This window comes from Rhincodon typus, chromosome 10, assembly GCF_021869965.1.
Source record: "Rhincodon typus isolate 14 chromosome 10, sRhiTyp1.1, whole genome shotgun sequence".
NCBI classification, from domain to species: domain Eukaryota; kingdom Metazoa; phylum Chordata; class Chondrichthyes; order Orectolobiformes; family Rhincodontidae; genus Rhincodon; species Rhincodon typus.
The window spans coordinates 13475447-13499361 of NC_063341.1; the positions used below are offsets into that span (position 1 = coordinate 13475447).

Consider the following 23915-nt stretch of genomic DNA (forward strand, 5'->3'; position numbering starts at 1 on the left):
ATTTACATATAAATTGGTTCTCTGTTGCGTGCCTCAAACAGCATCAGATCCCTACTGGATATGCCATCCAAAACATAATTGCTGCTTGCCTATTGCTTTTCAGGTATAAAACGTATATTGGCATATACCTGGATTAATTTGGAAACTCAATGCAGATTTTTTTCCCCCACCCTAATATTTAGTTATTTTAACTGTTCTTAAAGCTTCATTCTAAAGATATTTTTGTTGCTCTGGTCCTTCCAAAACCATTTAAGAGTACAGGAGTTGCTCAATGAGAAAAAAATTAAATGTTATGGCCTCAGAACAGAACGCCAATTCATTTCATGTGGTGGTTAGGGGGCATTAAGTTTTCGTTTAAAGTTGATAAGTTTGGAAATCCCAAATCGAATAAAACCACAATTCCATAAGTCTGAAGACCTAAACAAATCTTATTATACGCTGTGACTCACATTTACAGCACAGGTGGCAGTGATTCGGCACATCATGTCTGTCTGATCAAAGATCTGACAATATTAGTCCCCTTTCCCAGCTCTTGGCCTACAGCCCTGGAGGCTATAGTAATGCCTGATGATATAAATACTGCTTAAATATTACGGGTCTTTATGCCTCAAATCACCCTCCCAAACAGAATTCTGGATATAAATATTTTTCAACTTCCCTCCTACCTTAAATCAATGCTCTCTGGTTATTAATCACTCTTCTCATGGGAAAAGCATATTCCTACCCACCCTCTCCATGTCCTTCAATTGTACACACCTGTCAGGACCACGCTCAACCCAGTTTCAAGGAAAACAACTTCACCCACACTGCACATAGCTCAGACCCTGCAACCAGACAACTACCTCACTATTTACTACCCTACCAACTTTCATGTCACCTGTGACTTTTTCAATCATATCCCCTACATTATTAATGTACACAACAACAATCTAGCACTGAGCCATGTGGATCTCCAACAGAACAGACTTCCAGTCTCAGAAATGTGCTCACCAGCTACCTTGTGCACTGGAATTATCTCAGTTAAAATAGACAGGTAGTTATAAATCCCCTAGTTCTAATGCTTTATAATTCTTACACTTCTCCGAAGTCTCTTATTTGATCCTTTATCTCTTGCTGACTGTTTTGGGCCCTATTGTGCACTTTCAAAAACTTGTTCTGCTCTGCTCATATGGAAGCATTCCTAGAACCGTGGCAGGAATTGACATCCTTTGCCTCTACCTGGAAGTGTAAGTTTCCTAACACAAGGTCCATCTGATTTGCCAACCACCATCTTGGTAGTTGCATGAGGAAATAAAGAAGCAAGTGTCAAACGGTAGCAATCACTTACCAAATAGTACACAAAAGATTCAGGACTGAGGACAGTAAAACACCACCAGGAGAAAGGTTGAGAACCATTGGTCTAAAGACATCAGTTTCTCCCAATCATTACCAAATCATGTCACAAGTTACATAAACTGTTTCTCAAAATGTATTTTTTGCAGAACAAAACATTATGATCCTCATGGAATGCTACCAAATGATCCTCAAAGAAGAAGTCCTGAACAATATTTGATTTTCTGTAACTTCATCTTAACCATGAATCAAAAACCTTCAGTTAAACATAAATTAACTGAAAAACCACTGTTGATATGAACTATAAACTGCACATGGAATAGCAGATGTATCAAAGGCTCAGGGTTTTCTAGACAATCCTGTTTGGTGCTAATTTCAGGCAAAGTTCTTCCAAACTTGGATCTTCCCTCAGAATTCTAGGGCCTTTTCCTCAAGGACATAACCAGCAGTAACTTCAAAATAAACAGATTTCTATCCACGCAATGGCATACTTCTTTCCAGAATATCAACTGTCAGCTCCTGTCAGTCACGGTAGCTTGAACCTCCAGAAATGGTCTTTATCTTGACACAAGGTCCAATTTTGCATAAGTCACTCAGAACTGAAAGAGAGGCAAGCCTAAAAATGCTTTTCAAACACTTGAATACAATTCTCCAACATGGCTTGCTGACAACCTCCTCTCGAGCTCTTCTTGATCATCTTTGTTTCTATCTGCCATGTGACTGCTATTTTGACTGGCTTCTTGCAGGCACTGCTTCCAGGTCATCAGGTCATACTGACTAGCATTTATTATCCAAAAATATAGTAGCCCCATTCCAAGTCATGCGAACACTTAATGGTTATTCTTAAACATTTTAAAAAATATGGATGGCACCAACATTTTAGATATCACCAGTCCTCTCTGTTACTGGTTCAAGGTCAAAGGTCAGTGCACTAGTTTGAACTAGTCAACTTTTAAAATCAATATCTCACAAGAGAGCTAGATTGATAATTCATTTTTTAAAATAATGTTCCTGCATATTGGTTTTAAATCTACATATTGTCAAATCTCCTCCAGTTCCGCTCTTCTAGAGCAGACAAAACAGTCCAGCATGGTATACAGGCCTATTGGCCTGTTAAAATCCAAAAACCTACACGGTACTACTTTTCAGTCATCTTACATGATTACATGTTTTGTTTGTATTGCCATTACAATGCTACATGTGCTGCAATGATGCTCTTTCACAAAACCATTCGCACAATTCAAGTGAGAACACCTTTATCTTCCTCTTGCTATTCAATAGATTTCATAAGTCCTGATAATGCTTTAGTGAAAGCCTGTACCAGGAAAATTTTAACCATTTAAGTTTCTCAATGTTGTTTATCCTGAAGTGCATCAATTCATTTATTCACGCTCAACGTACTGGTCATTCCACCAGTCTGTCTCTGCTCAAAGAGATCATTACTGTTTTACTCAATATCACTTATACAAGACAGAAGAACGAAAGAAACAGGCAGAGATGATGATCATTTGGCCTTTCCAGTCAGTTCCATCACTCAATAAGAGCATGACTGAATTTTATTAACTCCATTTTCTCACCGTAACCCACATCTTGATTCCTTTCGTAAACAAAAGACTAATCAGTCTCAGTCATGAATATACTCATTGAAATTCACTACCATAGAGGGCCGAGGATGCGCAAAGAGTTGCAATGGAGTAGAAATATCTTTTCAGATTCTCTTTAATCCAAGGCCATAGCCCCTAGGGCAGGTGAAATAATTTTGCAGCATCTATACTGTTGAATACCATTTCAGAACTGCGTGTATTTCAATAAGATCACATTTCTCTATTTCAAGCGCCAGAGAACAGATGCCCATTCTACTCAAGTTGCCATGCTTTGCATCATTCACAAACTGCAAAATTATGCAGCTGCATTAAAGCTCATGTAATTTATATAAAACAAGGAAAGCATGTGGCCCAATACTAATCCTTGAGAGACTTCACTTCAATCTCCATGGAGGTAGAAATCAGTTGAAAAATGCTATTAAAGTGAGATAAAGTAATTTCGGAGAAGCCCTGCATGGAGTGCAAACATCAGCGTAGATCAGTTTAGCAGAATGACTTGTTTTTGTGGTGTAAATTCTATGTAATCCTACATAAAATAATATCCACTTTACATGTTAATGTGCTGTTCAAGATTAGGTGACCAAGTAGCATTCTGACAATCTCCAATTAACAATTCAAAAAATCTTTACTGGCTACAGCATATGGCTGAGAGAGTCACCATGCAAAGCATGCCTATTCACTCACAAATCTAAACAAACTAATGCAAATGAACATGTCCTTGGTCCTTATCAAGTTAAGCTCTTCTTCTTGACCCTTGGACAAATGCCCTGCTTCCCTAACATCTCCTGTGCTATGATTCCTCTCCACCTCGTTGCAATACTTCCCTGTACGTTACTTACTCCTATGTCATGTTCCCCAACCCATTTGTGACAAGCAATCATTTCCTAATTGATTTTCTTTCCCAAAGATACAGCCCTCATTGTGTCTTAGATGTCTAACCCTTCTCCATGCACGTGCCAAAGATAAAATTTAAAATATGGTGCTGTTCGTATTAGTAAGCGGAGCAAAGAGGTGAAAGGGAAATGGAGGTCAAAACCTTTCATTAAGCACCATGTCTTTAATTTGCACTTTCACCTCACCTGTTTGCACAATGATGCCCATATAATCGACATTTACAAACAAAGAAAAGGGTCAGGAGCATAGCATCAGACTATTATGAAGAAAATTGTCTTTCATTGCACGCAAATCTAGATACAAGTCATTTTTGTTTATTTTCTGAAACCAATTCCTCCATTACTATTGATAACAAAAGGGTGTTTTTCTATTCTCTCATTACCAAAACAATCGATTTCTGCCATGTTAGCACCTCCGGACAATATCCACTGGCATCAAAAACTTTTCCCATGCCTTTTTTATTAAACTTTAACCTACAACTTGAAGCCAAATGTACAGCAGTTGATGACTGAAAACAGAATCCTAAGGATTAAGAGAAAAACAAAGTTAACATTTCAGGTTGCTGACCATTTGTCAGAACCAATGAAAGATCATCGACTCAAAATGTTGACATTCTTTCGCCACAGATGTTCCCTGACATTGAGTATTTCCAACCTTTTTGTTTCATTTCAGAATTGCAGCATGCACAGTATTTTGCTTTTGCATCCTAAGAATTGTTCTTGGCTTACAATCGGGGAATCAAAGGTGAATGAAACAGCAACTTAGATCCAAAACTTACGTCTTAGAAGTTACAAATACCACAGGGTTAATGGCTAAAATTCGGGTGAAATCTAAAGTTTGGCATGGTGGCTGTGGGAATTCAGGTTGCCTTAACCAGACACACTTCTACGTCAATGTTGTAACCTGCAGCTGTGAATACAGATAATAGAGGCTAAAATATGTCCATCACAAGGTTAACCCAAACATCTCTTCCTGCTCTTACCACCCATCATTCATGTACATTGGAAGGGATTGCAACTTAATACCTAAAGTTCTCTGGCCGTATTATGAACACACTTCCGCTGGTCATCAAGTCCTGGTGTGGGATTTGAACTCAGTTTCCGGGTTACACGAAGAGATGCTACCCACAATACCTCCTTGACACAGGCTTAAGGTGGGATCCTTGAATTAGTGTCTCCACAACATCAGATAAAGAATCTATTTCTACTGATGGAGAAAAGAACAAGGGGGCACAACTATAAAAGTAGAACTCAGCCATTCAGGACTAAAGCAAATGCTTTACCACACAAGGGCTGATGAAATTTGAAATTCTCTGTCTTAAGGCTGTGGATGATGGATCAACTTTTCCAGACACAAATCAAAAACTTTTATTAGAACACATGGCCAAGGAATAGCCCATATAGTCCCTTGAGCCTACTCCACCATTTAGTACTATCACGATTGACGTGCTTCACTCCACTTTCCGAACAACTCCCTGTATCTCTACCCCTGAAAAGATCAACGATCTATCTGTCGTAGCCTTGGCCATTCTTGATGGCAGAGCATCCAAACCCATTTGGTTAGAGCATTCCACAAATTCAAAATCCTCAGTAAAAAAATTTTTCACTTCAGTCATTAACGAACAACCCCTCATTCTGAGATTGCGGCTACGTTCTCCAGCCAGAGAAATAACCTTTCCTATCAAGCCTCTTGAAAATCTCATTTCAATAAGATCACATAATTCTTCTAACTTCAACAGCATGAGCTCAGTTTATACATCCTCTGATCATAGGAGACCATCTAATCCCAGGAACCAAACAATCCAGTGAAGCTTCACTGTACTGCTTCCAAGATCTCCTTTCTTAGATATGGCAATCAAATGGTGCTCGGTGCTTCAAACAGGATTGCATCAAATCACTATATAATTTTCGCTACATATCTCTGCTCTGATAGTCCAGACCCCATGCAATAAAATATTTAGGCAAGGTTACCAAGGAATATAGATCAAATACTCGCCAAGCCGGTGGGTTTGGTTGCAGACGTTTCGAAACCCTACGAGGTAATATTGTCAGTGTGCCTCCGATGAAGCATTGGTGTTCTGTCCCGGTTGCTATTTATACGCCTCAGTTTGTTGGAGTGTTTGGTACCACTTCTGTCTGGGTCTGTTTCTCAGTAGTTTGTACACAAGTGTCTAATTCAATGTGTTTGTTGATGGATTTCCGGTTAGAATACCAAGCCTCCAGGAAATCCCTGGCGTGCCTGTTTGGCTTGCATGAATATGAATGCGTTCTCCAAGAGACACGACCCACTCTCACTTGTCTTATTACACACAGACGAGGAACACAAATTTGAGTGGGACAACACATCCATAATTGCATAAGCCAAACAGAGACATGCCAGAGAATTCCTGGAGGCTTGGTATTCCAACCAGAACTCCATCAACAAACACATTGAATTAGACACTGTGTACAAACCACTGAGAAACAGACTCAGAAGTGGTACCAAACACTCCAACAAACTGAGGCATATAAATAGCAACCGGGACAGAACACCAACACTTCACCAGAGGCGCACTGATAATATTACCTAGTAGGGTGTCGAAACGTTTGCAACCAAACTCACCGGCTTGGTGAGCAAGTCTACAATCTCATCCACAACCGAAGCTACAAATCTTCTTAAAATCTTTAAATATGGATCCAAGGCAAGTAAACCTTGTTAAAGGCAGATTTGATGAGCTAGCTCAATTGGAAAATAGATTGGTGAGCCGCAACGACATTTTTCTGTTTGTGTTCTCACAATGACACTATTCTTTAATTTTGGTCCAATACCTGTAATAAGAATTTATTCAAGTTTCAATAGTTTAACATATTCAGCCAATAGCAATAATTATCAAAATTTAGGACCTCTCCATTATTAACATCTGGCACATGAGATAATGCTGCTACAATTGTCTGAAAGGAACCACAATGATGGAAAGTTGCAATGAAAGACTCAAGAAATGGCAATGTAGCTTAAAAATGGAACACCTACTTGGCGGACGCAAGCTAGGTCCAGGTCCATAAGCCTCATCTGGCAACTCCTTTAGATCTCCAGCTGCCTGCAGGCTAGGGAATTCATGCTGGAAGTGAGTGTTTAAACATTGGATTCCTGAATTGAAATAGAATAAAAATAACTGAACAAATATCCCATATCATATATTTCTACATTTATTTCCTCTGACTTCCAGATCCAGCATGTAACTTCAAAAAGCAAATGCAACGAAAGTCATGCGTTGAGGTCAAAGGATTGTTAAGAAGTTAAAAACTGAGCTTTCCAGTCCAGAATGCTTGGGACCAAAGTATTCCTGGATTATAGAATGAGAATGCCCAACCACGAGAGAGAACCAGAAAACACCACAGATATGGACATTAACATGAAACAAAAAAAGTTAAAATGTTACAAGACAGTAATGTTTATCCAAACACAGCATCCAAATTTAACCAAATACAGTATTTTCCATGTTTCTGTGGAGTACTGAACTATACTCAAGATCCCTACGTTTGCTCAAAAATATTCCAGACAGCTGGTGTTTTTGAATACATTTGCAGACCAAAGAGGTTGCGCAATGCAACCTGTAGCACTGGAAGACAGGGAGCATCAAAGGTTACACAGGACAAAGTGAGGGACAAGAGGAAGACCATACAAATAGGGAAATCCAGTACAATTCGGAGTTTGTCAGAGAAGCTTGGGAAGTCAGAACTAGATAACAAAAATACAAACAAGGATTTCTGCTGCAACAGGGTTTAGGTGGGCAGATAGACTCTAGCTGTGGAGAAAAATATACAGTGTGAATCCTCTGCTCGAGAGTGATTAGGTCACAGATTATGAACTGCTTGGACTAGCAAAAGTGATCAAGAAGGGAAGTGGATAAAACCAGGGGCAAGGGTGCTCTGTTATTGTCAGGACCTGAAAAGATGGAATTCTAATTTCTTCCAATGACACAGATTGCGAATCTGGCAGAAAAGAGACAGCCATGAAATTGCAAACAATGCTAATCAGATTAAATAAATGCTGTCAACACATACATGAAAAATGATTCATGCACCCGATAATATTGTCATTGGCAGCATGCAAAATAATCAGACCTGCCAAGGATGGAACCTAAATTTCCAGAGATGAATACAGAACAGCAATGTCATTCAAAGTCTTTGCTGGAGATATAATTTGCTGTGTAAGAGCATGAATGGAACTAAACAAGAGCAGCCTCCTATGGGCTTATGGTAGTCAGTGAGGATAATCATAAGGAGTTCTTCATGCTGTTAGCAAGATGAAATCTGGATTCAAGATTCCAAAAAGAAACCTTCGAGTTGTGTAGCAACTCATTTATGTGTGCAATATAGTACCTATCATGATTGCTTTACAGTCAAAATACTTTTGAAACGTAGTCCCTGTTGTAGTTAACAATTGCACATAAGCTCCCATAAATAGCAAAGGGATGACTGGCATTGTATTTTGCAACTGATCTGAGAGATAAGTATTGGCCTAAATTCACCATGGAGTTCCCCCAGTACCGCACTAGAATACCAGCCCAGACTTTTGTACTCAAATCACAGGTGTGGTACATGAATCTATAATCTTAAGACTCAAAAGTGATTGCATTGAAACTTGGTAAGTGTCAGCAGAACTTAGAGGTGAGATACAAGTTGAAAAGGGCAGAGGGTCCTAAAGTAAGGAGTAGCGTTATAATAGTTATGGACGAGTGAAACAAATATTAGCAATCTTTATTGTAGTCAGTTTTGATTGTAAGCCAGATATGATTTATATTACATGCATGCATGTTTTATATGCATTGAATTAGTTAAGACTGAATTTGAAGCAATGGTCAGTTTAAACACAAAATTGCAGATGGCATTAATTAATTGACAAGCTCTGCAGAAGGATGAATGTTATCTTTTTCAGAAACAGGAGACTGACGTGGAAAGGTGCATCACAAATAAAGGCAAAACATTTCTGTCCTGGGCCTGCTGCAATGTTCTAACACAAGCGCAAGGAACAACATATCATCTTCTGCTTAGGCACTCTAGAAGCCTTGAGGTCTCAACATTGAATTCAATAACTTCAGAAACTAACCGCATTAGGTTTGTTCGCCATTTACAATATACTCCTTTCTTAAATATGTTGTTGTGTTTGTGCTGTAGAAAGGACCAAACGTCTGCCTTTCACACCTTAATTTACACTTCTTTTTCCTTCTTTCTCAATGATTAAAAACATCTTTGTTACAGCAGGCCTCTATACTATCTGCCCTCTGACTCATCTGCCTGTCAAAAACATACAAGAGAAACTATTTTGCAACACCATTCAGTTGTGAAGGCATACCAGACTCAAAACATAAACTCAATTTTTCTCTCTTGACAGATGTGCCAGACTCTAACTGCCCCAACATTCCGTGTTTGGGCAACAAAAATTTGTTAAAGGATTGCTGCGAAACAAAGGAGGTTTCAAGGAAGTGAAAATTTTGCATTTTTATTGTTGTGCAACAGGCCAATTAATATTCTATTTCCGTCACCATTTCATACACGGAGCCTGTTTCACAAGGTCAAATAAACGAGGAGGAATTGAAGTGGCATGACCTGATGAAGGACTGGTGTAGTGATCCAGGTACAATGTCCCATTTGGCATTGAAGATCAGGCATCTTCCATTGCAATGTCAGGGATGCGAAAGGGAAAAAAAAATTAGCCAAGTTGATACCAGTTGTTACTGTACATGTCTGTGGTTGACTGAAGCATGATTCTGGGTAAAACTGGATTGATCAGTCAGATGGGACTAGAGAAAAAGATTGCCCCTCTCCAGGCACGTAAACTTCCAAAGTTCAACACAAATACTCATTCATCAATCTCCTAAACATTACTCCATAGATACCACATACATTAAAACAACAAATCATGCTTCCATGAACCAAGGTCAGATCTTGGCTCATTCTAGTTTGTAGATGCTTACCATCTCCTTGTCCAGTGTGCTTGTTATTGGTCTGGGCCCAGGATTTCACAACTGGAGTTGGTACCTCCTGGGTGCTTGGGGCCGGGGATTCTGAACTAGGCTGCTGTGATTCTTGTACTTGGGCTTCAGTAGTACTGTTACTGAAATCACAATTTCTCTTATTAGTTCTCTTATGGGAGCAAGGTTTCAGTCTGTTCTACCAAACAACATATTTATCAGAAATTATACTCATTTGGACAACTGCTATAACCATTTCCTCATCCATCTTATTTGAAGCCATCTTTAAGAGCAGGAGAAATCAGAATTAATGTTTCGGGTCCAGTGACCCTTCCTCAGAACCGTTTTGAAGAAGAGTCACCGGTCCCGAAACGTTAACCCTGATTTTTTTCTTCAAAGATGTTGGCAGACTGGCTCAGCGTCCAGCAACTTCAGTTTTTGGTCCTGATTCGCAGCATCCGCAGTTCTTTCGGTTTTTAAGAGCCAGAAGTTTGAAAACTTCAGTGCTTTCCATTGTAAATAAATCAAAATTTCTCAACCATTTCATCCTTTAAATAAAAATCTCTCGTTTCAAATTTCTCAATTGACAATGCTGCTATATCAGGATGTTGTAGAACACTTACAGCACTTTGTAAAATTCAACCATTTTTAAAAAACCTTTTCCCTCAGGGAAAGAAAATAGCTGACTTCTATGATATACCCTCCAGAGATGACAATGGCCTACCCTAAAGAATACTACGCCAATCAGTGTTCTTGACAGCAAACATAACCACATTTATAACACAACACAGAAGCGTTAATATTAGTTAATAAACAAAGCGGCATACATCACAAGCTGCAATCAGATGTATATACTCAATTTTAACCATGTGTGTACTTAGTGCAATAAGATTCTATGCAGATATCTTTATTGCAGTCCTACCTCTCCTCTTGCTGTTCAGATTTGGTGACCCATCCTGACCCATCCTTTGGTATGATATTCACATTAGGATCATTTCCCTTGTTCTCTGCTTTGAGACTTGGAAGATTTGCAGGTGGCGGTATGCGCCGTGAGCTGGCCACTTTTCCAAGGCTCTGCAATCCATGACGTGCTGCAACTGAGGTCAATGACCAGATATTAAGAGCCAAAAGATGTAGGCCTTTATTTTGTACCACAGATCTCCTTGACATTTGCAACTACGTTTCTAAATAACTGTTAATACAGGTGCAGACTTTTACTAAGAATTTGTTGTCACTCTGTAGTAAAAGGATAGACTGATCTAAAAATTAAAGTTCTAAATTGGAGGAAGGCCAATTTTGATTGTATTAGGCAAGAACTTTCAAAAGTTGATTGGAACAGATATTCACAGGTAAAGGAACAGCTGAAAAGTGGGAAGCCCTCAAAAATGAGAAAACGAAAGTCCAGAGATAGTGTGTTCCTGTACAGTGAAGGGCAAGGCTGGTAGGTGCAGGGAATGGAGGATGACTGGAGAAATTGAGGTTTTGGTCAAGAAAAAGAAGGAAGCATATGTTACATATGGACAGCACGGATTGAATGAATCCCTAGAATATAAAGGCACTAGAAGTATACTTAAGAGGAAAATCAGGAGGGCAGGAAGGGGACATAAGATAGCTTTGGCAAATAGAGTTAAGGAGAATCCAAAGGGATTCTACAAATATATAAAGGACAAAAGGGTAAATAGAGAGAGAATAGGACCCCTTGAAAGATCAGCAAGGCTGCCTTTGAGTGGAAACACAGTAGATGGGGGAGATATTAAACAAGTGTTTTGTATCAGTGTTTCCCTTTATTCATTCACGGGATGAAGGCATCACTGGCTAGGCAGCATTTATTGCCCAGAGGGCAGCTGAGAGTCAACCACGTTGCTGTGGGTCTGGAGTCACATGTAGGCCAGACCAGGTAAGAATGGCAGTTTCCTTCCCTAAAGGACATTAGTGAACCAGATGAGTTTTTCTAACAATTGTCAATGGATTCACAATCATCATTAGATTTTTAAGTCCGGATATTTTATTGAATTCAAATTCCACCATCTGCCATGGCAGGATTCGAACCCTTGTCCCAGAATGTTGTCTGGTCGCTGGATTAACAGTCCAGCGATAATACCACTAGGCCATTGCCTCCCTCATGTGGAGAAAAATATGGAAGCCCGTGAACTTGGGGAAATAAATAGCAACATCTTGAAAAATGTCCATATTGCAGAGGTGGTGGTGCTGGACGTCTTAAAACACAAAGATAGATAAATCCCCAGGACCTGATCAGGTGTACCCAAGAACTTTGTGGGAAGCTAGGGAAGTGGTTGCTGGGGCCCTTGCTGAGGTATCTGTATCATCAATAGCCACAAGCAAAGTGACAGAAGACTGGAGGTTGGCTAACATGGTGCCGCTATTTAAGAAAGGTGGTAAGGAAAACCCAGGGAACTGCAGACTGGTGAGCCTGACATCAGTGGTGGGCAAGTTGTCAAACATGATCTTGAGGGACAGGATTTCCATGTATTTGGAAAGGCAAGAACTGATTAGGGATAGTCAGTATGGCTTTGAGCATGGGAAATCATGTCTCACCAACTTAATTGAGTTTTTTTGAAGAATTAACGAAGACGACTGATGAAGGCAGAGCGGTGGATATGATCGATACGACTTCAGCAAGGTGTTCAACAAGGTTCTGCGTGATAGACTGGTTAGCAAGGTTAGATCACATGGAATACAGGGAGAACTAGCCATTTAGATACAGAACTGGCTCGAAGGTAGAAGGCAGAGGGTGATGGTGGAGGGTTGCTTTTCAGACTAGAGGCCTGTGACTAGCGGTGTGCCACAAGGATTGGTGCTGGGTCCACTGCTTTTTGACATTTATGTAAATGATTTGGATGTGAACATAGGAGGTATGATTACTAAGTTTGCAGATGACACCAAAATTGGTCATGTAGTGGACAGCCAAGGTTACCTCAGCATACAAAAGGACCTTGATCAGATGGGCCAAGGAGTGGCAGATAGTGTTTAATTCAGATAAATATGAGGTGCTGCATTTTGGAAAGGCAAATTAGGGCAGGACTTGTACACTTAATGGTAAGGTTCTGGAAAGTGTTGCTGAACAGAGACCATGGATAGCAGGTTCATAGTTCCTCGAAAGTAGAGTCATAGGCAGACAGGATAGTGAAGGCGGCATTTGGTATGCTTGCCTTTATTGGTCAATGCGTTGAGAATAGGAGATGGGAGGTCATGTTGAGGCTGACCAGGATATTGGTTAAGCCACTTTTTGAATAGTGTGCAATTCTGGTCTCCCTGCTGTAGGAAAGATGTTGTGAAACTTGAAAGGGTTCAGAAAAGATTTACAAGGATGTTGCCAGAGTTTGAGCTATGGGGAGAGGCTGAATAGGCTGGGGGCTATTTTCCCTGGAACAGAGGCTGATGGGTGACATTATAGAAGTTTTTAAAATCTGATAGGGTGATTAGCCAAGGTCTTTTCCCCAGGGTAGGTGAGTCCAAAACGAGAGGGCATAGGTTTAAGGAGAGAGGGGAAAGATTTAAAAGGGACCTAAGGGGCAACATTTTCACATAGAGGATGGTGTACGGAATGAGCTGCCAGAGGATGTGGTGGAGGTTCGTACAATTAGAACATTTAAAAGGCATCTGAATGGGTATATGAATAAGAAGGGTTTAGAGGGATACGGGCCAAACGCTGGCAAATGCGACAAGATTAATTTAGGATATCTGGTCGGCATGGACAAGTTGGATCAAAGGGCCTGTTTCCATGCCATAAAGCTCCATGACTGTCTTAAAGATGATGGTAGATGCTTTTTTTTTGTAGCTAATATCTGCACAAAGTTCTTGTCCTGCAACAATTTACAATTTTTCTTCATATTCATATCAAAATAGAACAGTGATCCAGTGTTTTCAAGTACTATGTCAATCCTCAAAATTTTGTGGACCATAATGAAACTCATGCAAGGCTGCAACACCCGCTGCTGCGACAATATACTATTTCAGGAAACCGGAAGAAATCAAATCACAGTGTTTACGTTCTCTATTTCTGGTGTGGCACCAAGAAAACTTGGAAGACAGCTCTTCCACAAGAGAAAAGTGGTTTGTGTACGTGTGTGCGCGCAAGAGAGAAAAAAACAATCAATATAATCCATATCTTCAGCATCAAGGAGGGAAGGGAGTAATTCAACTGTCCAATCAATATGCCAAGAAATCGCAACGGTCAAGGGGCAAAAATATTGATGATTATACTGATGAAACAACTTACACTTAGAATATACTCACCTGAATTTTTCTGAGTCTCTATTGATTTCCCCTTGTACGTGTTAAACAGGTTAAGTGTTGCATACTTGGTTTTGCCATCCTTTGCCTTTGTGCTCTGGCCTGACCTCTCGGACATTTCAATGGAAATTCATCTAGTCTGGCACGGCCCGGATCACCCTCAGAACCAGCCACCTCCTGCAAAGAAACAAAGCCAGAAATGATCAAATCAATTCCTTTCTCATAATTAATAAGAAATTATACTTGCCAAGCCCAACGACAAATCGAAGATTACTCCAGTCAACACATAGTGCCTCAGTTCTGGCACTGTGAATTAAACCAAATAAGGTAATCTAAGGAAACCATTCAGTATTGGACTGTGATTTGGAATGACTGTGTATAAACAAATTGTAAATAAATTCTCTGCAGAATATAATTTATTTGTGGGTGACAACGTTGGATTGTGTTAAAAATAATCTAGAAGCAAATGGCACAGAGATACAAGAATTAAAAGATTTCTTCACTTCTAATTAAACTATTTTTCAATCTTATTTTACCATGCAAATGCAGATTTACTTCCACAGACAATACATGGAGAAAAACTGACAATTCTGAAGTTTGACAAGTGGTTCATACATTTCAAATACAAGGCTTTCGTAGGGCTTAAAAAGTTGCATGCCTTTTGTTTTGATACTTCAATAACACGCAAATTTGGCAATAATTAAGGGATACTGCAAAAATGTTGGTTCAGTAGCATCAATTTAGTAGTTTAGTACTCATAAGGTTGCTCAACACAGGATGAATCACAGCCATGTCCAATTCTGTCCTCACCAAACAGCAACACGTGAATTTCACTGGGAGTTTCAGGACAAATGATTAAGACTAGAAATATGAACTCAGCTGCAGCATCTCCACTACTGCATGTGCGATAACACTGAAGCATGTTCACACATGGCAGATGCTTGCTCCTAGACAATGCAAACTGCATGATTCACTGCCTTCAAGGAGCGATTTCCTGGTGCTGATTGTGGTTCAGGGTGAGGGGAGGGATGTTTTGTTTGGAATTAAGGATAAAAGGGTAGAAAAATGTTTGGGGTCGAATGGGGGGGTGGGACTGAATGTCAGCTGAATAAATTAAGTAATATGGAACCCACCAGATGATTCAAGGAACACTCCCTTCTCCACTAATCAATGGGAAAGTCAAGCAGTTTCACATTTCTGAAAATATTTCATGTTCTCATCATACTCATTTATGGGCATTGGTGGTTAAATGAGAAGGTTTTCCATTATCATTCATTGGTACCCTTTATACATTGTAAGCAAAATTTAAACTAAAATCAGCTGTGAACAACAGTCATGCAACTCACACCAACTCTCTCAATAAATGATTTCTTAGAAGAAATACTTGACAATAGCTTGAAACTACATATACGTACCTAATCCAAAATAAGCATCAGGGCCAGAAGTGACCAAAGCAAACTGGCCTACATTAAAACGTTGCATTTGATATGCATGACATTCAGGCCAATTTAGTATCATAGAACATAGCTACAAGAAACCAGAAATGGTTGTCCTTTGATTCCATCAAATCATTTACTCAGGATTTCAGGCTCTTGTCTTCATGTAACTGAACAGGCAAGAATCCCAAGCAGCAGAGTTTTGCTTCAGGTACACCTTATACAATTTGGTTGCTGCACACTATATGGTAAATTTGCACATTCAATTTTCTTGAGAAGATGCTGCTGCCCAGGAGGCTGCTAAATAAGAAAAGAGCCTATGATGTTAGAGGCAAGGCACTGACATGGATAGAGGATTGGCTGACTCGCAGAAAGCAGAGACAAAGATAAAAGGCATCCTTTTCAGGATGGCAGCCAGTCACTAGTAGAGTTACACAGGGGTCCGTGTTGGAACCACAACTATTCGGCTTATACATGAACAATCTGGACAAAGCATCCGAGGGTATTGTTGCCAAGTTTGCCAATGACACAAAGATAGATGGAAGAACACAATGTTGAGGAAACGGGGAGGCTGCAGAAGGACCTGCACAGGCTAGGAGAGTGGGCAAAGTAGTGACAGATAGAATACAATGTGGGAAACTGTGAGGTTATGCACTTTGGTAGGAAGAATACAGATGAATACTATTTTCTAAATGGGAAGAGACTTTGGAAAGCTGAAACATGAAAGGACTTCAGAGTCCTGATTTCAGGATTCTCTTCAAGTTAACTTGCAGGTTCAGATGGCAGTTAGGAAGTCAAATGCAATGTTATCACTCATTTAAAGAGGGCTGAAGAGAACAGCAAGATGTACTGCTAAGACTGCAGAAGGCTCTTGTCAGAACGCATTCAGAACATAGATATAGAGCCCAAAACTAAGGATGAATATGCTGGTCTTGGAAATGGTCCAGAAGAGAATGATCCCAGGGAAGAGGGGCTTGTCACGAGGTGCAGTCGAGGGTCTGTACTCAATGGAGTTTAGAAGGATGAAGGGGATCTAATTGAAACTTACAGAATACTGAGAAGGCCTGGATACACCAGACATGGAGATTATGTTTCCGCTAGGAGAGACTAGGAACCAAGGGCAGAGCTTCAGAGTGAAGCAGACAACCCTTTAGAAGTGAGATAAGGGGAAAATCTTCAGGTGGTTAATCTGCGGAACTCATTACCATAAGGGGCTGTGAAGGCCAAGTCAGGGTGTATTTAAGACAGATAGATAGGTTCTTAATTGGCACAGGGATCATGAGTTACAGGAACGCAGCAGGAAATGGGGCTGAGAAACATATCGGCCATCAGCCATGATCAAACGCCACAGCACTCTTGATGGGACGAATAGCCCAGTTCTGCTCCTATCTTATAGTCTGTATATTAAAGATGTCAAATGTAAGTTGTAGTCGTAGCATTAAGAACTTGTCTTCATGAAGTATTCGATTGAAACTACTCAAATTCTGTTAAATCCCCAACATTTGTCGACAAAGGCTGTGGCAGAATGTTGCAGCATCACAATTTGCTACACTACTTCTTCTCCATGCTGCTGCCATATTTCATAGCAATGGTAATAGAAATTACAAATGCCATTACCTACAGGATTCCATAAAGTATTTTGCTGGACCTAAAATATGAATGGAATGCAATGCAATTCAAATCAATACTAAAAGCATGCTTCACAAAGTAACCAAGAGATGGAGTTGAGATTTTCGCTACATCCAGTTTCACGTTGGCAGGATGGCAAGTTAATGCAATACAATTATGAAGAACCTAATGGGAGTATGAGAATTTAATAGCTTCATAGATTGTTGGAAATTGTTTAAATTGCTGATTAATTAAATGGTGAGAATGTAGAAAGCTGCAATAGAGAGAACCTAGGTGTCCTGGTACACAAGTCAAGAAAGTTTAGCATGCAGACAGAATAATCAGGGAAGCAAACCAGAAATTGGCCTTCATTGCAAAACAGATGGAGCACAAAAGTTGGGAAGATTAAATATAATTGTCGAGGACATTTGTAACATCATGTCTGGAGTACTTGGCACTTTTGATCTTAATGAGGAATAAATTATCCAATAGAAGCAGTTCAGAGAAGGTTCACCAGGGTTTCATTCCCAGGATGAATGCACCATATTATAAGGCTGAACAGATCCTGAGGGGGCTTGACTGGATAGCTGATGGGATGGTGTTTACATTTGCAGAAGAATCTAAAATTGGCTGGGCACACTTTACATTCAGAAGGTTCCTATTCAAGATGGAGATAAGGAAGAATTTCTTCTCAGAAAGTTGTTAGTGTTTGGAATTCATTTCCACAGGGAACAGTGAGGCTGGGTAACTGAGCATATTCAAGGCTGAGCAAGACTCATGGTTGATCAACCAGAGTGTTAAGGGTGGAATGGGGAAGGAAGGAAAGTGGAGTTCAGCCACAGTCCAATTAGCTATGGTCTTACTGAACGGTGGAGCGAGCTTAGTACAACGAATGGCCTACCCTTGCTTCTCATTTCCTATCAGTAATTACAGCCTGCAAAGACTGCATATGAAAGCTCCCTTGCATTATGTAATATCACTACTGAGGCCCTCAAAAAGGTACATGCTGTTAATGTGGTGTTAACTGGGTTTTTAATGATGTAAGCCATAACCAGAACTAAATAGACTATAGTGGCCCTGGAAACATTTTTTCTAAGGCCAATTTTAGGCTGAAAACAGAAAAGCTCAATATATTGTAATGAAAAATTTACTGTGAGAACACTTCAACGTGCATGGACGTTTACATGCTTGGTAGCATTTTTTTTCATCTGTAAATCCTCTTGATCTGACAATGAATTCAATTTAACTTTAAATTTAAGCTTCGGGAAAAATGAAATCGACAGCCCAGAGTTTAGAGGATTTGGTAGATAATTTGGAGGTCAATAACAAGCATCTTAGTCTTCAGTGGACATAAAATCTGGCCAATATTTTTACAATAGGTGTGATGCAGCTGCTTGAGATCTAAAGAAGAAAAGACTAGGCTTATACAAAGCTCTGTGTAAAGGATGAAGGCCCATTTATGCTCTAATTTACACGTCCATAACCGATGGTGATATTTAACCCACCCAAACATTTAATCTATCTGCAGTTGTTAAGTTTTGAGAAAAAAATCTTGATGTATAACTAGCTGAGATATTTGATAATTACCTTTAATCTACTAGAACAGTATTTTTTCTTTTCTCTGGTTGCAAGATTTAATCACAATCTGTAAATGACAATTATAGTATTTTTTCATACCATATCTATACTTAGACCCCCAATACAAGCTATTCAAAAGATTGGCTACTTGTGTTCATATGATCCAGTTATTTTTGATTTCTCGTTGGCTATAGTCTATAACCAGTCCAGTGAACCCAGCTATATCCAAGTAACAATTTATCCAGTAAAAATAACCAGGCCAACAATACAGCTTTGGTTTGCTTTAAAAGGATATTTCTTTAGCAGTGCGCCCAGTTACTGATGACTATTTTGCTTGTGACAAAATAATCTAACTCCACATCAGAATTTTTAGATACTAATAACAGATATTAAGTCCACTGAAAAAAAAATTCCATCACCTGATGCACATAGTTCTCCACCTTACAAATTATTCATGCTCTCAAAACACAAACTTGCATAGCAACATCATAATACAACAGTCCTGGTGCACTCTTGTCCACTGAAAGACAAGCATAATAATTTGAGTTCTTTGGCTAACTAACAACTTCTGTCAACTGTTGGTACTTCAATGTTAATGTGGTGACGATTTAGTTTCTTTTTAGCTACGATTTATTTTCCTCCCTTGATGTACCTATTCAGTTAGGAAAAGGAGTAGAACATTTAGCTCCTCAAATTTGTTCTGTCCTTACATGAAAGCGTGCCTGATGTATGACCTAACTCCATATACCCACCCTTGAACCATATTCTTAATTTGAGTAACACAAATCCATGAATTTTTTTTTTTTTTTTTAATTAATAATTGATCAGCATCAATTGCCATTTGTGGAACACAAAACTAAAAACTTTGAACACCTATTCACGCAGAAGTGTTTATTCCTAAAAGGCTCTGGTCTAATTGTTTGGACCATGCAGTGTAGGATTAGAGGGAACAACCATTAGCAAGTGTCTTTCTACTCATCAGTTCCCTTTAATCCCCTGAAACATCAATCAAAACACTCAAGCTTCAGGAGTTTAGGGAGTACCACCCTAGATCAAATTTTTAAAAAAAAGTTTAATTAAAAACAAAAGTTTAGCAAAAAAAGAGGGTTGAAAAAGATATCAGGTTTCAATTAAATGTGGTAATAGAAAATAATTGTAAGGTTTCTTGCAAAAAGGGTTTCCAGTATTTGATGTGCAACACCATATGCTAAGAAAGGCTTATATTAAAAAAAGAGGAGAAACTTAAATCCATTTCAGAACGTCTTAGCATATCTACAAGGAAGAGGGGTTAGAACTTAACTTAAATAACAAGGAGACGGGTCTACAACCTGGGACTCTTCAGCATCTCATTTGCTGTTCTCAATCTTTTCTAGTCAAATCACTAACATTTATTTAACTTGAAAAGATTAAACAAAGTCATGTTTTTATCATGGTGATAAAATGCAAATCTTGATGTTCTATGTTGTGGTTGCAAATTATTATTTAATTTTAAAAATTTTAAAAATAAACCAGTTTCAGCAGCATTGCCAGAGCATGGTATTGATAATGCCTTTGGTTTGAGGGCAGGTAATTTAATGGTAACCACTGTACCTCAATGCTATGATCATAAATTAATCTGAATGCATGACAGACTTTTGTAAATACAAGAACAAATAGGTGAAAAATTAATTCTGTGTAAGTTATTGTTTTAAAGATAATTTTACTGACAAAATTATATTAACTAGACAAAACACTGATTCAGTTATTTCAATTTTTCTATTGATTTTTAACAGATTTAAAAACCCTGCAGAAAAAAAATCTTATACCTAACTTTGCTAAATACATGAATGAACTTTCCAGTTTGCAGAATAAAACACAATGTTTGTATTACTATTGGGCTGTGGGATTGGCATCATTCTAAATAGAAGAACTCAGGCAGAGTTTGTAAAAAATACCATTTATAGAAAGAACTTCATGCTGTATATAATTTTGTAAACTTGTTCTATAATTAATGTAAATCATTTCCTAGAAACCACAGAACATCTAGAGACTTGCATGTCCCGCTTAGGGACTTGAATTAAGTTAAGGCTGGCGTGTAATATATAGCTGATGTGGAAATTCAAGTTTTAGGATTACAGCTAGCGAAAGGTATTTTTAATTGCTTGCAGTTTGTGAGCACTAACTGGAGAAGAGGAAGATACAAAAAAAAACTATGATGATTGGGTTATAGGGTCCACGGGTGTAAACACATTTATCCTTAAATAAATGCTTAAAGTGTGTAAGAATTGGTTCGAATTCTATCCCTCATCACCTGGATTTCTACAATGTGACTGAAATTACCTGTAGATAATAACACTATTGCACATGCAGAGTCACATCATGTACCATGACTGAGTTAGAGGGAACAACACAGCTATTGTTAAAAGTCTAGAGTCCCAATAGTTGAAATTGTCACATGGTACAGTGCACTGGGTACATGATGTGATCAGACAGAAATAAACAATTTTGAGACACATTCTTATCAAACACCTCATCCCTTATACTTATGGTACTTGATACTTGGCCAGGCATGGGTCAAATGCACATATGAAACTAGGTAGGGAGTTTGGATAAACAGAGGAAGGATTAAGAAAAGGGGCAAGAGGTGCCAGATTCCAAGATGACGCCTACTGTTGAATGAAGTCAAACCTGTACAACAGAAAAGTACCGACAAACTTATTTGGTTCCTTTCATGCTCTCAGGATGACACAAAGTACATACAATTGTACAGCATCCTGGAAGAAACCCGTTGGACTTGTACACAAATGCCAAATGGGTGCAGCTGTGCAAAAGGTAACTAATGGGGCTGCACATTGGGTAAAAATATGGCCATGCAGAAAGCAAAAGCTTTAAAAGGAATATTATTTCACATGCAAGTAAATACCTTTGAAATGCCCTCATTCTTGTACTGAAAGAGCCAGTAAAATGCATGAACCAGCTAGGTTGAAAGAACTGCTCTCTCCAAGAGCGTCTTATTGTCAGAAACTAGAAAAATGCACTGATTGTCGACAGAAGGAATTCCCCCTAGCTAATTCCAATTAACTCTCAAAGTTGATGCCCTATTAGGGCGTTCCTTAAGGACAAGTGGAAACTGACTGTAGCTGTGTTCTGTAATGGCTTCCTTCTTCCATAAAGTCCACTCAGAGTCAGAGTTATGCAGCACCGAAAGAGTCCAACTCGTCCATGCTGACCAGATATCCTAAAATGATCTAGTGCCATTTGCCAGTATTTGGCCCATATCCCTCTAAATCCTTCTTATTCATGTACTCATCCAGATGCCTTTTAAACATAATTGTACCCATCCCCACCGATTCCTCTAGCAAGGTAACTATAGTCTAACGCTGAGGTGACTAAAAGTGTGTCTTTGCTGCTGGGGTGAACAGACTGTAGAATGCATGAAAGACCAGAGTTAGAGGTCTAAAGATATTACGTGTGATGGGGCTAACAAGGTATTTCAAGAAAGTTAGCATTTTAAATTTTATAGTGTTGTGGAATTGGGAGCTAGCTTCAGGATGAGTGAGCTAAACTTAGTCCAAAGCAAGAAACACATTTGGGCAACATGGAGATTGTCCACAATCTGTGGCTAGTAAGAGAATATTGCAGAAATCAAACTTTCAGTTGTCAAAGCATGTTTGGAGGTATGGAAATGAGCTGCCAGAGGAAGTAGTGGAGTCTGGTATGATTATAACATTTAAAAGGATGGGTAAGTGAATAGGAAAGGTTGACGGGAATATGGGCCAAATGCTGGCAAATGGGATTATATTAATTTAGGATATCTGGTTGACGTGGACAAGTAGGATCGAAAGGCCTGTTTCTGTGCTATATAACTGCGACTCATGATCTTTGAAAAGCCTTCCCTACCACTGATGACCACCTCTCCTAACCATCCTAAAATAATTTATTTCACCTCTCTCCCAAGTAAAATACTATGCAGAATTTCTACTTTAAAGACATTGTTTAAGAGTCAAGCTTGCAGTAGTGGCAATCTACAAGGTCTGACCAGTTTGAACTCTAGTTGCACTCTTGCAAATTAAAACCTGAGAGTATTTATGATACCACAACATGAATCAATGCTATATGGGAGCGTGGAGAAGGAGAGCGAGTGTTAAACAGACCATGAGCACAGGGGGGTGGGGATTGAGGGAGAGGAAGCGAGGGCATTCGAGAAAGTTGCACGAGCGAGAAAGATAGGATATGGGCCAGGAGCAGGCAAGTGAGACTAGTCTAGTTTGGAATTATATTTGGTATGGACTGGTTGGAACGACAGCTCCGATTCAGAGCTGAATGACTACAACAGAAAAGAAAGCCAAAGAGAGAGAGAGGGGGAGAGAGAGAGAGAGAGAGGAAGACAAAGAAAACAAAGACAGAACGAGGGAGTAAAGGAGAAATAGACACTTTGAATTAATACAGTGCAATTGTGGCCATTCTGTGGTAGCTTCAATGTCTACCTCAATTCATTGCATCTTCCCTGAATTCACTGCCATTATCTGAAGATTCCACGCCCCCCCCCCATATAATTTTGGACATTTTCTGATGCCACTCTTAATACTGTCATCTCATATCGATAAATATCAATTGCAGACAGTATCATTTCTTTTTATCCTCTTCTCATCCTTAATCCCAATTCCTCCCTGGTAAAATCCTCACATTGAGTCACTTAAAACTGTTTTCTTTTCAATTCCCTGCTACATTGGTTTTTGCCTTCCTCACCACCTACAGCACATTACAAATATTGATGCAGCTAATGAACTACTCAATCAGACCCTCACCTTTCATACCCTCACCGTGGTCACTTCTCATGCATGACTCTCATTTCTAGTTCCCACGGGTTCAAGGGATAAAGACTTGACAGCCCACAGTCGCCAGCTGGCTCACTCACTGCCACGTCTGGTTGGACCACATGGAACACCATTGGGTCCTGCTATTGTTTATTCGCTCGATTAAACTGCAATGCAAACAGAACCTGTGACTTGCATGATCCCTACCTTCATGCATTTCTAAATTCTCTCTTACCTGCCTGAGCTCACATCAGTAACCAGCCTCTCGTTGCTTTCAACCTATTCTCACTAAACTGATCACGCAGCTTTCCCTCCTCCCAAGTAGATGTTAATGGTGTTCTCTTAAATTCTGTGTCTCACCCCTGAAAATCCACTGCAACCTCTCCAAACAAAAACAAAGCTTGATCCCTCTGTCATTGTAAACTAATCACCCTATCTACAACAAGGGGTAGAGCTGACG

General features: G+C 39.3%; 1 protein-coding gene across 12 annotated transcripts in view; it reads right to left on the reverse strand.

Moving 5' to 3' along the window:
- Nucleotides 1-23915, reverse strand: part of prrc2c (proline-rich coiled-coil 2C) — an 81074-nt gene that overhangs the window by 54073 nt on the left and 3086 nt on the right. For 10 of the 12 annotated variants that reach the window (XM_048601835.1, XM_048601828.1, XM_048601826.1 and 7 more), the window contains exons 2-5: nucleotides 14041-14214; nucleotides 10706-10880; nucleotides 9787-9926; nucleotides 6840-6956 (exon numbers count right to left, since the gene is read on the reverse strand). In XM_048601835.1, the coding sequence (XP_048457792.1) occupies nucleotides 6840-6956; nucleotides 9787-9926; nucleotides 10706-10880; nucleotides 14041-14155 (547 nt within the window). In that variant the 5' untranslated portion in view covers nucleotides 14156-14214. Of the gene's footprint in view, nucleotides 1-6839; nucleotides 6957-9786; nucleotides 9927-10705; nucleotides 10881-14040; nucleotides 14215-23915 lie in introns of those variants that run through there. The other 2 variants (XM_048601831.1, XM_048601832.1) reach the window with 2 other exon arrangements.